The sequence below is a fragment of the Equus quagga genome, chromosome 16 (assembly GCF_021613505.1).
Source record: "Equus quagga isolate Etosha38 chromosome 16, UCLA_HA_Equagga_1.0, whole genome shotgun sequence".
In the NCBI taxonomy this organism is placed as follows: domain Eukaryota; kingdom Metazoa; phylum Chordata; class Mammalia; order Perissodactyla; family Equidae; genus Equus; species Equus quagga.
Genome location: NC_060282.1, coordinates 785,396 through 802,042, shown reverse-complemented (window position 1 = coordinate 802,042; position 16,647 = coordinate 785,396). Strand labels below are relative to the sequence as shown.

Below are 16,647 nucleotides of genomic sequence, written 5' to 3'. Positions count from 1 at the left end.
GTTTAATTTGTGTTCCACTCATTACTATTGATGTTGACCGTCTTATGTGCTTATTTGCCATCACATATCTTCTTTGATTAAATGTCTGTTCATATCTTTTCCTTATTTTTAAATTGGATACTTTATTTTCTTATTATTGAGTATTGAGTGTTCTTTACATATTCTGGATACAAGTTCTTTTTCAGATTTATCATTTGTAAATATTTTCTGACAAGTCTGTTGCATGCTTATCTTTTTCTTTTCCCTCTTTCTTTTTTTTTTTTTTTTTTGAGGAAGATTAGCCCTGAGCTCACTTCCGCTGCCAATCCTCCTCTTTTTGCTGAGGAAGATTGGCCCTGAGCTAACATCCGTGCCCACCTTCCTCTACTTTATATGTGGGACACCTGCCACTGCATGGTATGATGAGTGGTGCATAGGTCTGCACCCGCGATCCAAACTAGCGAACCCTGGGCCGCTGAAGCAGAGCACGTGAACTTAACCACTATGCCACCGGGCCAGCCCCATCTTTTTATTTTCTTAACAGTGTCTTTCAAAGAGCAGAAGTTTTAATATTTTAGAAGTCCAGCTTATCAATTTTTAAATTTTTGGATGATGCTTTTGATGTCCTAGCTACTAAATCCTTGCTTAAGCCAAGGTCATAAAGATTTTCTCCTATGTTTTCTTCCAGAAGTTTTAAGTTTTAGATTTTACGTTTGGGTCTGTGATCCATTTTGAGTTAACTTTTGTTTAAATGTGAGGTGTGCGTTGAGGTTCATTATTTTGCATACAGATGTCCAATTGTTCCAGCACCGTATGTTAAAAAGACTCTTCTTTCTACATTGATGAATTGTCTTTGCATCTTTGTCAAAAATCAGGTGACGTTATGGACTGTGTTTCCCTCCCGTGTCGGTGGTTTTGTCGGGTCCACCCTCACAGTTAGTCTGGAGTCGGGCGGTGAGAGTCCTCCAACTTCAGTCGTGTTTTCTATTAAAGTTTCTTTACTTTTCCATATAAGCTTTAGAATCATCTTGTTGATTTCTACAAAAATAAGCCTGTTGGAATTTTGATTGGGATTGGATTGAATCTGTAGACCGTTTGGGAAGAATTAATCTTTACAATATTGTCTTCCAATCCATGGAAATGGTGCATCTCTACATTTATTTAGGTCTTCTTTGATTTCTTTCACCAGTGTTTTGTAATTTTTAGCGTATATATTCTATGCATATTTTGTTAGACTTGTAACTATTTTATGTTTTAGTGCTATTATAATAGTATAGTTTTGTTAATTTCAATCTCCAGTTGTTCATTGCTAGTGTATAGAAATATGGTTGACTTAAAAAAAATTTTTTTTTAAGATTTTATTTTTCCTTTTTCTCCCCAAAGCCCCCAGTACATAGTTGTATATTTTTAGTTGTGGGCCCTTCCAGTTGTGGCATGTGGGATGCCACCCCAGCATGGCCTAATGAGCTGTGCCATGTCCACGCCCAGGATCCAAACCGGTGAAACCCTGGGCTGTCGAAGCGGAGCGCGCGAACTTAACCACTTGACCATGGGACTGGCCCCCAGAAATATAGTTGATTTTTATATATTGACCTTAATATTGCCTGTGGCCTTGATTTCTATAGATTCTTGGGGATTTTCTACAAAGAGCATCATGTCTTCTTCTGATAGACAGTTCTACTCTTCTTTCCAGTCTGAATGCCTTTTATTTCTTTTTCTTGTCTTATTGCATTGGTTAGAACCTCAGTACAATGCTGAATACAAGCAGGGAGAGTAGACATCCTTGCTTTGTTCCCAATCTAAGGGGAACTGTTCAGTCTTTTACTATTAAAGATCCTGCTTTAAATTTTTTTTTGGCGAGGAAGATTGGCCCTGAGCTAACATCTGTGCTAATCTTCCTCTGTTTTATGTGGGACACTGCCACAGTGTGTCTTGAGGTGTGGTGCTAGGTCCGCATCTGAGATCTGAACCTGTGAACCCTTACCGCCGAAGCAGAGTGCATGAATTTAACCACTACGCAACCAGGCCAGCCCCTAAATTCTTTTGGACATAAACAATTGCTTTTTAAATGTTGAGTGAACCTTACAATGCCAAGATAAACCCCACTTGGTGATAATTTATTGTCCTTTTAATATATTTCTGGATTTGATTTGCTGATACTTTGTTGAGAGATTTTGCATCTCTTCAGGAGGGATGTTGGTCTATACTTTACTTGTAATGTTTTTCACTGGTAATGCTGGTGCCTCATTAAGTATTCAAACATGTTCCCTCCTCTTCTAATTTCTGAAGAATTGGTATCATTTTTCCTTAAATCTTTGGTAGAATTCCTCAATGGAGCCATGTGGGCCTGGAGGTTTCTTTGTTGGAAAGTTTTTAACCATGAATTCAACTTCTTGATTAGACTAAGGGCTGTTTAGGTTGTCTGTCTTGAGTGAGCTTTGGTGTATGTCTCTGGGCCCAAGGTCCTAAGACCACCTACATGCTTGGTGATTCACTTGAAGGCCTTACAGGACTTAGAGGCGATTGTACTCACGGCTGCAGTCCATGTGCAGATTTCCTGTGCTCTCCCAGAAGGGGCCACACGGATGCGCTCCCTCCTGCAGCAGTGAAATGCAGCAACACAAGTGCAAGGTTTCTGCCCAGGGAGGCCCCTTTGGGATTCAGAATCCAAGGTTTTATTTATTTTTTTTATTTTATTTATTTATTTTTTTAAAGATTTTTTTTTATTTTTTCCTTTTTCTCCCCAAAGCCCCCTGGTACATAGTTGTATATTCTTCGTTGTGGGTCCTTCCAGTTGTGGCATGTGGGACGCTGCCTCAGCGTGGTCTGATCAGTAGTGCCATGTCCGCGCCCAGGATTCGAACCAACGAAACACTGGGCCGCCTGCAGCGGAGCGCGCGAACTTAACCACTCGGCCACGGGGCCAGCCCCCAGAATCCAAGGTTTTATTGGAGGCAGACTACGTAGGCACACTCTGCCACCACAAGCACCAAATTCCAGACTCTCAAAAGAAGCAGATGTTTAGTGCTCAGGCAGTCACAACAATCTTCTCACTTAGGGAATGTCTCAAAAGCCAAGTTCCCTAACGTAAAATGCTTCAGGTGATATGGGAAACAGTATGGTGGGTCTTCAAAAAATTAAACGTAGAATTTCCATATGATCCAGCAATTTCACTTCTGGGTGTGTACCCAAAGGACTTGAAAGCAGGAACTTGAAGAGATGTACACACCTTTGTTCACAGCAGCATTGTTCACAATAGTACAACGTGGAAGCAACCCAAGCATCCATCGACGGATGAATGGATAAACAAAATGTGGGTTATCCATGCAAAGGAATATTATTTCGCCTTAAAAAGGAGGGAAATTCTAATACATGCTACAGCATGTGTAAACTTTGATAATTTGCTGATTAAACTTTTACCTACTAGTTTTAGCATCATTTGATGATTTTCTAACTCCATTAATTTTTCTATACTTTGCTTTGGCCCTCTGTTGTAACAAAGAGCTTTTCCTATTGTTATGTTCATATGTGTATCTCAGTTTGGACTCGTGGGTTGCTATTTTACGCAGTGGTCTATAATCCTTTTCTGTCGTTGATGGTCAGATTGTTCCGAATTTGGCCAGTGGAAACCCCCATTGAGCTGGCTCCTGTGTCCTCGTGGCATGTGTCCATCATTCTTTGAGCATTTCCTTACTTTCTGGCACAGAAGGATGCTCTAGGCTCACTTTCAACTGTTCTTGCCTCCAGCTCTGTGGACCCTGTTCTGATGAGTTCTTTTATCTTTTATTACTGGGGAATTTGTTTCCTTTATTTCTTTAAATTTTTCTTGTTCTCCATTTTTATTTCTCTGTAATTCTGGTACTTCTATTATATCTTTCTTTATTCTCCCTTGAAGGCTTCAATCTGTTCTTCCAAGTCACTAATTTCCTCCTTAGCAAGTCATTTCACTATTCATTTCCTGAATCAAATTCCATATTTCAACTGTTGTAATTTTTCACATATTTTTTCTTCTTCTTGGTTCATATTAATATTTTCTCACCTGTAGTGTGTTTTTTTCAGTTAAGGTTATCTTCTTGTTCTGTATGTCCTAATATTTCTGCTTCTGATGGCCTTTGTATGTGGTCTCAGTGGTCACTATCAGATAGTTTGCAGTTTCTATTTGGGTTCTTTATTAATCCAAAGTTTCTTTTAGGATATTTAAATTTTTCTACATGAATAGCTTTTCACGGCTATTGTGGATTTGTAATTTTATTCCATTGCCTACATTGAATCTGGCCAGGTTCGTTTCTGCTTTTAAGTTTGTTGAGATATTCTTTTTGGCCTAATAGATGGCCAAGCTTTCCAAGTTGCTCATGTGTGTTTGGTGTAAAGTTCTACCTGTATATTTAGAGCATGCTTTAAAAGTTGTTATTCAAGGCCTAAATATCCCTAATTTTTCTACTTGACCTTGGATTTCTAAGTGAGAAATGTTAAGTCTCTTATAATCATTGCAGTTTTGCCAGTTTCTCTTTGTTGTTGAGCGTTTGCTTTTTGGAATTTCAAAGCATGAATGGAAGGCTCAGTGGGACCGGCCTTGTGGCTGCGTGGTTAAGTTCACGCGCTCCGCTTTGGCGGCCAGGGTTTCACTGGTTCACATCCTGGGTGTGGACCTACCACTGCTCATCAGGCCATGCTGAGGCGGCGTCCTACATGGCAGAACCAGAAGGACCTACAACCAGAATATGCAACTGTGTACTGGGGGGCTGTGGAGAGAAGAAGGAGGAAAAAAGAAAGGAAGATTGGCAACAGGTGTTAGCTCAGGGCCAATCTTAAAAAAGAAAACAGAAGCCCTTTTTTTGCATGGGAGCTTCCCAGAGGGCCAGGCTTTGGAGCACTATTTTACTAGGCAAAGAGGACAACAGGTGTCTCCAGAGCCTACTCAGGCTGCTGAAGTTGTAGTCTATTCTTGATAGAAAGTAGGCGTTTTCTTGGGTGATTATCATTTCCACAAAGGCCCTCTCATTTCTACGGATGTCAGCATTGCCAGCATCAAGGACAAAGTTACTTCTTATGGAGTCAGTGGCTTACAGGAAATGCTCAGTTTCCTTTATTTTGGAGGCTATAACTAAGCCAGGTGAGGCTGTTTCCTTGGGCAATTTTAACATAGAGTGCATTTCCTGCCTGTGGCAGTGACATGGGTGTCCCCTCGGTGGAGGCCAGGCAGAGTGTCCTGCTTCCATACAGGCTGTGTCCTCATGGTCCAGAGCCCACCACCATCTAACCTTGGAGCATGGAGAGCAATGTGGCTGCGGTGCCCCATGCATGTTCCTGCCTCTTCCCCCACACTCAGAGGCCGGGCCCTGACAGCGAGGACCCCACAGCCAACAGCGTGCGGGCCATCAGCATCAGCACCCTTTACCTGGTCAGCACCACTGTGGACAGGATGAGCGACGTGAGTGCAAGGGCCTGCCCCTGCTCCTGCTGCCTCGCCCGTGGATGCTGACCTGTGGTGGGCAGCGGTGGGGCGCTCTTGGGGCTGCCTTGTTGCAGCTGGCCAGACTTCCCGAGTCCGGCAGTGCCTGCAGTGGGAGCCCCTCAGCGTGCGCTGCTGGCCCCGTACAGACCACAGTGCTGCCCCCAGGTTCTCTGGCCCTACTTGCTCGAGTTCCTCACCCCCTTGCGCTTCACTGGGGCGCTGACCCCACTGTGCAAGAGCCTCGTGCACCTCGCCCAGAAGAGGCAGGAGGTGGGGGCTGATGCCCTCCTCATCCAGTACGATGACAGCAAAGGTATGCGGAGAGGCCCCATCCCCAAACCTGACCCTGACCCCACCCCATGCCGATCCCCTGACCCCACCCATCCCATCCCCAACCCCTGACCCTGACTCTACCCTTCCCATCCCCAACCTCTGACCCTGACTCTACCCATCCCATCCCCAACCCCTGACCCCACCTGACCCCTAACCCCTGACTTAGCTCCCCTTCCCACCCCCAGCCTCGCCTAGGACAGCAGACAGGCTGGGACACTGCAGACAGCCCTCTGAGTGTTTCCACCATCTCTTTCCAGGGACCCTTCCGTCTCCCTACGCCATAACCACGAGGCTTCTGGTAAGCAGCACTTCAGCCTTTGGCTTTCACTGCTGCTGACGCATCACCTCCCTCTACTCAGGTGGCTGCCTGGCAGCCGGCGCACTCCGAGGGGCATCAGGAGAGGAGTGGGCTCTCCCCTCCGGCCTGTCCCCGAGTCCTGTCCGCGTGCTGACACAGCTATGGAAAGGACGCTGCCTTGCAGTGGGGGCTGGTTGGGTGCTCCGGTGGGGTTTTGGGGAGCTGCATCTCAGGGGGCTTGCCTCCACCCCGGGCGGGCAGAGCTCCCACCTCTGCCTCCCTCAGGCTGTGTCTTCCAACCCCTACCTGGGGGATGGCCGCGGGGTGGCCTCGCTGCGCCTGCTGAGCGTCCTGCACCGTGACATCCACCCTTTGCTGGGTCAGCGGTGGGCCACAACTATCCCCCTGCTGCTGGACTACCTGGATGGTGAGGCCCCTGGAGGTGGGCGTCGCCTCTGCCCCGACCCCTTTTGCCAGTTGGCATCAGGGCTGGCCAGTGGGGACCAGGGTTTAGTAAGTTGGAAGACATGCCCTCCACTGTGGTTCAGGAAAGGCACTTCCTGCTGGGTGTCACCAGGGAGCACCTGGCATGTGAGCACAGTCCTGGGCTTCCTGTGTTCTCCGGAAGATGGGGCAGGCCTGGTGGGAAGTGCAGGTGGGACCTGGGTGGGGTGCTCCCACCCTCCACTCCTGCCTGTTGCCCACTCCTGCCTGCCAGGCTGGGCCTGCCTGCCAGGCTGAGTAGATGACTGGTCATTTCAGAATATACTGAGGAGAGCTTGTCACAGAAGGAATGGGAGGAAAAGCTGCTGATGGTGAGAAGGCAGAGGAGACTGAGAGTGTGGCCTGTCCTGGGCATGGAGACCTTTTCTGGGTCGGATGGGAGAGTCTGGGGCGGCAGATGCTCGGGGAGCTGTACCTTCCCAGGCTCGTGATGCCTTGATCTGGTGGTGCACTGGGGAGGGGCAGAGGGACAGGCAGATGTCTCTGGGGTGAGGACTGTCTGCTGCCCTCACAGATTGCCCACCCTGCTGTGATGGGGCTAAATTATAGGAGCTTTGAGCTGCCCTGGCCACGGGAGCCTTCTCTCCTGTCCCCTGCCTGGCCAAGAGCTGTCTGCACCCCTAGCCCATTGCATGTCTGACCACCCGGGGTTTGCCCTGCCTGGGCTTGAAGGTCATTATAGACCATTCAGAGCCATGGCACAGGATCACCCTGAGGGGACTGCATGTGACACCCCTGGGCTATCTACAGCCAGCCCTGTGAAGGGCTGAGCTCCCAGCCCCTCACTGGTGTAGCTCCTGCCCACAGTTCCTTCGGGACACTCTGACTGTTGTGTCTGACAACACGTGGACTTGCCAGCTGAGCCTGGAGATGTGCAAGCAGCTCCCCTGCTACAGCGAGACACCCCGGGAGAAGGTGTGTGGGGACAGCTGGCTGGGGGTTCTGGGTGTTGTACCTAGGCTCCGAGTGCCTGGGCCCTGATTCTCTGTCACTTGCTGGCCAGGCCTTTCTCTAGTGGCCCTTGTGGCCCTGGCAGAGCCAGGAAGGAAGGCCTGGGAGCCTCCTCATAGTGGCTGATGTCCAGGAGATGGGGAGCCCACCGCCCCCACCTCCTGCTCCTCAGACACTGCCCAGAACTCACCCTGTCCTTGCAGTGGCCAGTGTGGTGGATTTTGACCACCCCTTCCACGTCTGGTTGGCAGCGTGGACGCTACCAGCAGCAGTACCGTGGTAGTGCTGGGCACACCTCCACTAAGGAGTTAGACACAACCATGTACTTTGGCTTTGTTGCAGAACTTCCTGTATAAATGCATAGGAACCACCCTGGGCGCCACCTTGAGGAAGGAGGTGGTGAGAGAGCATCTGCAGGAGCTGCTGGAGACAGCCCGATACCAGGAGGAGGCTGAGCGCGAGGTGCTGTCACCTTCCCCATGGGACACCCTGGATGCCAGCAGGCTGGCTGACAGTGGTTACCTTCTGTCCTCTTCAGGCGTTCAGCCAGTGTGTGCACCTGTGTGACGTGTGCACACGTATTCAGTGTGCACTGACGGGCATGTATGTGCACACATGTGCAGCATGTGAGTGCACCTGTGTGCCTCCCCAGGGCCTCGCCCATTGCTTTGGGATCTGTGCCATCTCCCACCTGGACGACACCCTGGCTCAGCTGGAGGACTTTGTAAAGTCAGATGTGTTCAGAAAATCTGTCGGCATTTTCAACATTTTTAAGGTACAGAGGTCAAGCTGACACCCCGGGGGACTTGGTCTGGGGTGGGACTGGCCTGTGATTTGTCTCAGTGTGGCACACTGCGTATTGAGGTCCTGGGGGTGAGGGGTCCTGGAGCTTCCTGGACTCCTGGTGCCCTTCAGGCTGGGGGTGGGGCAGGGAGCGGACAACCAGTCTCCGCTCCCTCGTGGGTGGGGCTGGTGCATGTGGTCTCCTTCCCAGCTGGTGACAAGGGGCATGTGGCCCTCTGCCAGCTGGGGTGATGAGTGGGGCTCCAGGCTGCAAGGATGGGAACTGCCCCCGACCGGTCCCACTGGTGGTCTGTGCATCAGTCACCTGGTGGCTGGTGGAGGCTGCATTCTTGCAGAAGCTTGATTCAGGAGGGGTAGACCACTAGCGTGTGCCTCACCCCCACCCTGTCCCTCGGTGTTCTGTCCCCGAGTGCCTGTCCCGGTTACAGAATCTCAGGGCTGTACTAGGCATGCAGGGCCAGCCCATCCTTTCTGCGCACATAGATATGAAGAAGCCCTGAGGACAGAGGGGCTCCTGTGCAGCCGCCCGAGCAGGGACAGGGACCACGACTCTGGGCCCTTCTGTTGCCTTTCAGCTGCCCAGCTCTTCCTCCTGCTTGCCCCTCCCACCTTGGTCTCCTGCTCGGTCCTTTCCTCTCTGCCCCTTGGTCCCCCACAGGCCTGAGCCTGGTCAGCCTACCCTGTCCTGCTGTCCCTGGCAGGGGGACTCTCCCTTGGGTGCAGTGGTACTGCCCAGTGGCCAGGCTCTGCCCTTCTTCCCAAGGAGCTTGGGGAGTTTGAGTGCAAGGCTTCCTGTTGGGGGGCTGTGATTAACTGTGTGATTGAAGTCGTGCGATCCTCTGGCCTCTCAGGATCGAAGTGAGAATGAGGTGGACAAAGTGAAGAGCGCACTGATCCTTTGTTACGGGCACGTGGCGGCGCAGGCCCCCCGTGAGCTGGTGCTAGCCAAGGTCGAGTCGGACATCCTCCGGAACGTGTTCCAGTGCTTCCACACCAAGGTGGGCGTCTCGGGCACCCGGAGGAGGGGGGCCATGCAGGCGAGGGAGGAACGCTGGCGCCAGAGTCTCACGTTTTAACTCCTCTCACTTTTTGTTGTTCAGGTTCTGGGCATAAAGGTAGAGACCAAGGTACAGTGTGTAGGAGTTGAGTGTGAGCTACGCCTTCCTCTCTCCTCTGGGCTGGGCTGCGAGCTTCAGAGGCAGAAGCCAGGGGGGTGCTCACTGAGGTTTCTTGGTCCTGGTCCGGGGGAGAGTATTCTGGAATATAACTCCAGGGCTTGTCCCCACTTATGTTGGAGCAGCCCCTCCCTTTGGGCCAGGATGGAGGTCCAGGAGCTCCTGTTCTGGCCTGGAACCTGGACAGTGGGTGGGAAGAAGGGGGATTTCTGCCACCTCTGAGCAGCTGGGTGGCGGGTTCGCAGGCCAGGGGCAGGAGCCTCAGGTGGCAGCCCCTCTGCTCTGGCTCCACTCCCTGATGCTCGCAGGGGCTGGACCTCCCAGTGAGCACCTGGGAGAGGGCTGAGTTCTGAAGCCAATGACAGTGGCCAGGCCCTCTGCCTCACTAACATGTTTCCCTTCTGGGATCTCTGGCACTAACCTGGAAGCTCCTCTCTGGGAGCAGTTGGGCCCTCCCCTTGAAAAGCAGACCTTCCTGGGGCTCCTGGAGGTGGCTGGGCGGGGGGCTGTTCTGAGAGTTGTCTCTTTTCCCAAGCTCCTTAGAGTGTAGGGGCCGGTCCTCTGTGTCCCCAGGATAGCTACCCTCGTCGCCTTCTCCAGCCCCCTAGAGCCCCATCTGCCTACAGTCGTCTGTCCAGGGCCATGACCCAAGGACTTCTGGCCCAGGACAGGCAGAGAGCTGAATGCCTTAGGGCTTCCTTCACAGACCCCCTCTTGGCCCATGTGGCTTTGAGAGCTGCTGGAGGAGGACTGGCTGAGAGCCTCTCTCTAAGAGTGTGATTCCAGCTGCAGAGGGACAAGAGGGGGTGTGGTCTAGCATCTGTTGCTGTGGCAGCCCTCCATTCTGGGCCTAGCCCCATGGGCTAAGAGACAGTGACCACCTCAGGGTAGGTCCACACTGAGGGGCCGGTGTTGGCAGCCTCCTGCAGCCCTGTGTCCCTTCAGGACCCAGCCCTGAAGCTGTGCCTCGTTCAGACTGTGTGCATGGCTAGCCAGGCCATTTGCAGCAGTGCACAAGCCAGATCCTTCCACTTCTCACAGAAAGCAGAGCTGGTGGCACAGATGATGGTGAGCACCGGGTGTTCCTGGGCTGATTCCTAGGGCAGCTTCGAGGGTGCTGATGCAGATGGGAGGTGGGCCAGGGGAGGACTGGGAGGCACGTGCATGAGGGGCCCCAGCACCCACATAGGTTGAGAGACAGAGTGGACTTGAAGCCAGCGCCTGCCAGGAGGAAAGCTGGTGCTTCGGCCAAGGGCTGGGTCACGTGGCTGTCTCCCCCAGGAGTTCATCAGGGCAGAGCCCCCAGACTCCCTGAGGACACCCATTCGGAAGAAGGCCATGCTTGCCTGCACTTACCTGGTGTATCCTTTCCTCCGGGCGTGGCAGCATGCCTGCGTGCGAGGGCCGGTCTGTGTGTGTGCTCTGGGTGAGGGTTGCATTGTGGGGCTAGAGAGGTCTCAGGCTCTTAACTTGTGGCTCAGCTCCCTGGAGCCGGCGCTGGAAGAGCAGACGCAGGCAGATGTGATCCATGGCTGTCTGCACAGCATCATGGCCGTGGTGCCCGTGCCTGAGGGGGAAGATGGCCACCAGGAGGTATCACTGCGTGTCCCTCACCATGGGCCTGCATCTGTGGGGGGCAGCGGGAAGGCCACTGTGGGCGGTGGGGTCATCAGTGGGGCCAACATCTCATCTCCTTCCAGTCTCTCTACCTGGATACCATGCACGCCCTTGAGGATCTGCTGACGAGCCTCCTTCGGCGAAACATGACTCCCCAGGGCCTGCAGATCATGGTGGAGGTGTGCAGTGGGTGTGCACTGCCCTGGGAGGGGGTTGCCCCACCTGGCAGCCAGCCCCTCGCCTGGTTCTCCTGGCCTTCCCTGCCGTGGGGGCACCACAGGGACAGTTGGTCCTCTCTGCAAGTGTGGGGGTGGGGTCTGTGAGGGTGCAGGCAGCGCCCCCTCCTGCCTGAACAGGTGTGCAGCTGGGGCAGGCCCTGACCTAGATGGAGCCTGTTCTCTCCTCCCTCACCATCGCATGGTGCCGGGATGGAGAGACCCTGCAGGTGCCCCAGATGTGAGCTCCTGGCTGTCCGAGGCCATCAAGATGGCAGAATGGGCAGGTGGTGGCTGTGCTGCATCTTTTCCTGCCCTTTCAGCACTGCAGTGGGCTGGGTAGGATCGGCCTGCTTCTAGGAACACCTTGTTCCTCTGCAGGCCTGACTCACTCTGGGTCCACCTGGCGTGGCCATGTCTGTGAGCCAGGCCAGCAGGACAGAGTGACGGGGCAGGGCAAGCTGGCAGGTGACCTGCTGGGACTTGGTTGCTGGTCCCTGCAGCAGGGAAGGGTGGCCTGGCAGGGACACTGACCCACCATGGTGCATAGGCTCCTGCTTCCTGGGCTGTTGCCTGAGCTGGCGCCTGTGTGAAGCCCCCTCTTCCCCAGCACCTGAGCCCATGGATCAAGTCCCCGAGGGGCCACGAGCGGACACGGGCGCTTGGCCTGAGCGCCTGCCTGCTGCGGTTCTTCCTGGAGCACCTGCACATCAGCGTGAGTAGCCGCGGTGCTCACACAGCCACTGCCCTGGCCCTGGGCTTGGTCCCTTGGCTTGGACCACTGTGTGCAGTCCTCGCCCCAGAGCACCCTTCCTCCTGCTGCTGCTCTGGCTCATCCCGCATTCCAGCGAGGCCCATGATCCTCTTTCTGGAGATGTGGATGGAGGACCCATCTGGACCAGGAATTGTCCTCAGGGCCCCTCAGAGTCGAATCTGCTGGCATCCTCGTCCTCGGGAGCCCATGGGTTAGCTGGGACTAATGTGCTCTGTGTTCCGCAAGTGTGGGAAAGGATGATGGGGATCTGGTGTGAAAGGAGGTTGAGGGCATTCAAGACAGAAGCAGTGTTCTGGGCAAAGGCAGGGACGTGCACACACGGGATGTTGTGGAAATGGTTCGTGCTGTTGGGGAGGCAGAGTGGGTGGGAGGGGCGTGTTCTAAGATCTGCTTGCTTACCACGCACTTGAGTGTCTGCTGAGATTAAGGACCTCATTGTGATGCTTTTCGGAATCTAACAGTTGTTCTTGCAAGGCCATTAGTCCAGGTGATTTTAGGATAAACTTGACAGTCCTAAAATAGTCCGGTTGCAATTTTGATGGGAATTGATGGATTAACTTGTTGAGCAATAGCATCTTTTAATAATGGATCTTGCCATCCAGGTTGTCAGGCCCCTCAGAAACACTGGACGGTTGCTCTGTGTAGCATGTTCTGACTTAGAGGTTTTGTTGCCATTGTCGGGGTAACTTTTCTTAAATTTTACTTAATCATTGCTTATTGCTGGTATGTAGGAAAACTATGTATTTTTTTGGATACTTAGAAACTGCATAGTTGATAAGATTCCTTTGTTATTTCTAATGAATTTTTAGTTAATTCTCTTATGTTTTTCAGATAAATGATCATATCGTTTACAAATCTGATAATTTTGCCTTCCCCCCCACCGGTTATCCATCTTAGTTCCTTCTGTCATCTAGCACTTCCAGAACAAGGTGAAAACTGGTGGCAGTCTAAGGCTTTACACAGAGTTTCACTGTTAAACACAATGCTTGATTTCGTTGGCATCGTTCATTTTTATCATGTTCTGGAAGCATCCATCTATTTGTTTCAATGAGGAGTTTTATCAGGAACAGATATTGGATGTTTTCAGATATCTTTTTGTCATCCATCAGGATGATTGTAGGCTTTTTCTCATCTTTTTTTTTTTTTATGTACTCGGACTTTCATTCTTTATGTGGCCAGATCTGTGGTGTGTCTCTCAATGGTTCACCTTCTGTGCATGCTTAAACGGGCTTTTCCCACCCAAGTTCTTTCGTGGCCTGTTTTTCAAGTAACCCCGGTCCAGCTAGAGTTCATCTTTGTGTGTTGATGCGACCTCGCTAAGAGGAAGAGCAGCTGGTCCGCCGTGGTCCTTTGTCCCAGGCTCCAGCCTTCTCTCCCTCTGGAAATTCCCACACTGGTGACTTGGGGGATGAGGGGTTTCAGGCGAGCCCTCAGCAGAGCTGTGCGCCCCAGGAAGGCCTCACATGTTGGGGGCCGACGGGGCAGGCGAGGCAGGAAGACGGAGGGGTGTGTGTTGGGGGTGGTAACTGATGTCGCCAGGCCCAGGGCAAAAGGATACAAGGCCATTTGCCCAGAGCAGGGTGGGGAAGGCTCCGTATTTGAGGAGAGAAGAAAAGGCCCTGAAAGATGGGACCAGGACCCAGTTAGGGTGAAAGGGGTCTTGTGCAGTCTCCTCACCCAACGAGGAGTTTGCCTTCTAGGGGAGGGCACATCCACGGGTGTTGGCTGAATCAGCAGAGCCCTGCCCCCTCTGCTGCCTCTGGGGCTCCCTCTTAGTCCCTGGTTTGTCCCTCTGCCTGCGCACACCTCCTCCTTTCTTATGGACCCTGGTAGACTTGGGTATGGTCAGAGCTGAGCTCAGGGGAGCCCACACGGGGCGGAGGGGTGGAGAGCGTGCAGTGAGCCGGGGGTGGGCTGGCCTGCCTGTCAGGAGGAGGAGCTTACCGGGGCCGTGCTGACCACAGGGAGGGCCCAGGGCTGCGTGGATGGGGGCTGCCTTCCTGGCCTCACTCTGGCCCATATCTGGGTTCAGGTGGTGGAGGTGCCACCTGCCTACCCCTGGCATCCTCAGGGCCCCAGCTCTCCTCTCTGGCCATCCTCCCCAGTATCCTCAGGTCAACTCCCCATCTTCCTCTCCAGGCTCTGGTGCCCTTCCACAACCTGGGCCTCCTTGTCGGCCTGTTCTCTCCACGGTGTGCGGACCTGTGGTCTGCCACCCGCCAGGAGGCTGTGAGCTGCGTCTACTCCCTGCTCTACCTCCAGCTGGGCTATGAGGGTGAGCCCCTGACTGGGCAGAGGTGTGGAGGGATGAGGAGCAGAGTCTGGGCCTCAGGTGGCCAGGGTAGGCCTCCACCCAGCTCCACGCTCCTTCCTCCTTCTGCAGGCTTCTCCCGAGACTACCGCGATGATGTGGCTGAGCGGCTCCTCACCCTCAAAGATGGCCTCATGCACCCCGACCCTGCTATCCTCCTTCACACCTGCCACAGCATAGCCCAGGTCCCTGCCGGAGCAACCACCAGGGGAAGGGGGACCGGCACTGTTTGGGGCAGAGCGGGGCTCTGGCAGCAGCACCATGCGTTTCATGGGCTCTGCAGGCCTCCGGGATGGGCACAACATGGGGCCAGTGGGCTTGAGGTGCAGGGACAGGGGGCATGGGCAAGTTTTACTCAGTGAACTAACTGTCTGGACTACCTCTGACCAGCACCTCCTCTGTCATCTTCCTGCACTCCCTCAGGTCCTCCCACCAAGGCCCAGCAGGGAGAGTGTGGTCAGGAGCTAGGCTGGCTCCAAGGGGTTAAGAAAGCTGCCCCTAGCTCATTCTATGAGCCCCCAAGCCAGGATGGTGCTGTTCCATTTGATGCCCACCCCACTGGGTGCTCTGACGTGGACCCTGCAGCTGCCCAGGGACTGCCTTCCAGGGGCCTGAGCCTGGCAGGCCCTCAAGGCTGTCCCAGGCCTAGTCAGGCTCCAGGCTGGGAGATTGCTCCTGCACCACCCCACCCTGGCACTCTGGCAGGATCTCCTGAAGGCGCACAGGGCCTGGAAAAGGGCGAGGAAGGCTGGAGGTGGGACGTGAGATGGGAAGTGGTGTCAGCCCTTCCCAGAGGCTTGGCTCCTGGGATGTTATGACTGGAAGGGATGCTGATGCTGCCCTCTCTGTTCTGACACAACCGTCTTCCTAGATTATTGGGAAGCGCCTCCCACCAGATCAGCTAATCAGCCTCTTGCTAACCATGTTTGAGGGCCTGGGAGATCCCGACAAGAACTGCTCCCGAGCTGCTACCGTCATGATCAACAGCCTGCTGAAGGAGCGGGGCAACATGCTCCTGGAGAAGGTGAGGCTCGTGGGGGCATGGGTGTGGCTTGGTCTGGGTGGGGTGCCGATGAGTGGTGTCTCGGCTGGGGTGTGGGAGGCGGGGTAAGTTGGGGCTCCCCCTCCACTCCCCTCCCCTGCTCTGCCCCTATCCATGTGGGCCTGATAGGGACAAATCTTTCTCTTCTGTTTGAAGACAGGTTAGAATTTGGCAAAAGTAACTCCTGAGAAATTAAGGGGAAAAAAGGAGATAGAAAGGAAAATGCAGGTATGGAAGTGTACTGAGCTGGTGGCAGGTGCTGGCTGAACTCCCTGCTACTGTGTTTGGCGAGGTCACAGACCTGATGTCACCAGGAGCCTGCATGGAGGGTTCTGCGGCAGGCTGGCCCAGAGGTGCCGTGCCCAGGACACCCAGGTGCTGCCCTGCCATTAACCTATCACCTCAGCATCCTCTCTGGGTGTGAGCTCAGGTGGCTGTCCATATAGTTGTTCCCAAACATGCCTTGGCAGCAGCTCTGCATCAGATGCATGTGAAGCCACAGCTGAAAAGCACGGCCCTGTGGTTAGGTTCTTGTAGGTCTGAGGGAGGCTCCAAGGGCCAGGTGGCTCCTGGAACGCATGCCTGTGAGTCCTTTCCAGGCAGACAGCAGGCGAGGTCCATGTGCCTGGAGGGAGATTTAAGTTCCCTGTTGAAGTGAAGCATACCAGCAGAGAAGTGGACTTGTCCTAAGTACAGGGCCCAGGAAGTTCACCCTGACATGCAGGAGCAGAGCATTCCACAGCTCCTGAGTCCTTCTGCCCCCAGTCGATGCCCCAGGGGGTGCCACCACTTCCCCGCAGTACAGAGTATGGCCTGGTTTGTACCTGTCAACTTAAAAGGCAAATGTGCCTGTTATTTTATCCTGAAAATGAGTTTATTTGGGCATAGCCAAAAGAATTGCAGTTTGGGGTATGCATGCTATGGCAAACTGTAGGCAAATCCAGAGAACAAAGGAGGGGAGCTGCTTTTATAGAGAAAAAGGGAGAGAGGGAGGGGCTGTTCTAAAGGAAAGTCCATTGGGGGAGAGGAACAGTGCAGGGTGGGAATGCCTTCTCATTGGCTGAGCTGTGGCATTTCTCATTGGCTGAGATGCGGTGTTTCTCATGGGCTGAGCTGCAGTGTTTCTCAGTGGCTGAGCTGTGGCATTTCTCATTGGCTGAGCTGCAGTGTTTCTCATTGGCTGAGCTG

General features: G+C 53.3%; 1 protein-coding gene across 8 annotated transcripts in view; it reads left to right on the top strand.

Moving 5' to 3' along the window:
- The window catches only part of MROH1 (maestro heat like repeat family member 1), a 95,519-nt gene that overhangs the window by 61,072 nt on the left and 17,800 nt on the right, over positions 1-16,647 (top strand). For 5 of the 8 annotated variants that reach the window (XM_046642432.1, XM_046642436.1, XM_046642430.1 and 2 more), the window contains 18 exons: positions 5,309-5,410; positions 5,600-5,747; positions 5,953-6,065; positions 6,351-6,492; positions 6,828-6,880; positions 7,377-7,484; positions 7,863-7,982; positions 8,173-8,295; positions 9,176-9,322; positions 9,425-9,451; positions 10,445-10,567; positions 10,781-10,860; positions 10,981-11,092; positions 11,200-11,295; positions 11,942-12,046; positions 14,246-14,381; positions 14,490-14,602; positions 15,289-15,441. In XM_046642432.1, coding sequence (XP_046498388.1) covers positions 5,309-5,410; positions 5,600-5,747; positions 5,953-6,065; positions 6,351-6,492; positions 6,828-6,880; positions 7,377-7,484; positions 7,863-7,982; positions 8,173-8,295; positions 9,176-9,322; positions 9,425-9,451; positions 10,445-10,567; positions 10,781-10,860; positions 10,981-11,092; positions 11,200-11,295; positions 11,942-12,046; positions 14,246-14,381; positions 14,490-14,602; positions 15,289-15,441 — 2,001 coding nt within the window. The remainder of the gene's footprint in view (positions 1-5,308; positions 5,411-5,599; positions 5,748-5,952; positions 6,066-6,350; positions 6,493-6,827; positions 6,881-7,376; positions 7,485-7,862; positions 7,983-8,172; positions 8,296-9,175; positions 9,323-9,424; positions 9,452-10,444; positions 10,568-10,780; positions 10,861-10,980; positions 11,093-11,199; positions 11,296-11,941; positions 12,047-14,245; positions 14,382-14,489; positions 14,603-15,288; positions 15,442-16,647) is intronic. The other 3 variants (XM_046642433.1, XM_046642431.1, XM_046642434.1) reach the window with 3 other exon arrangements.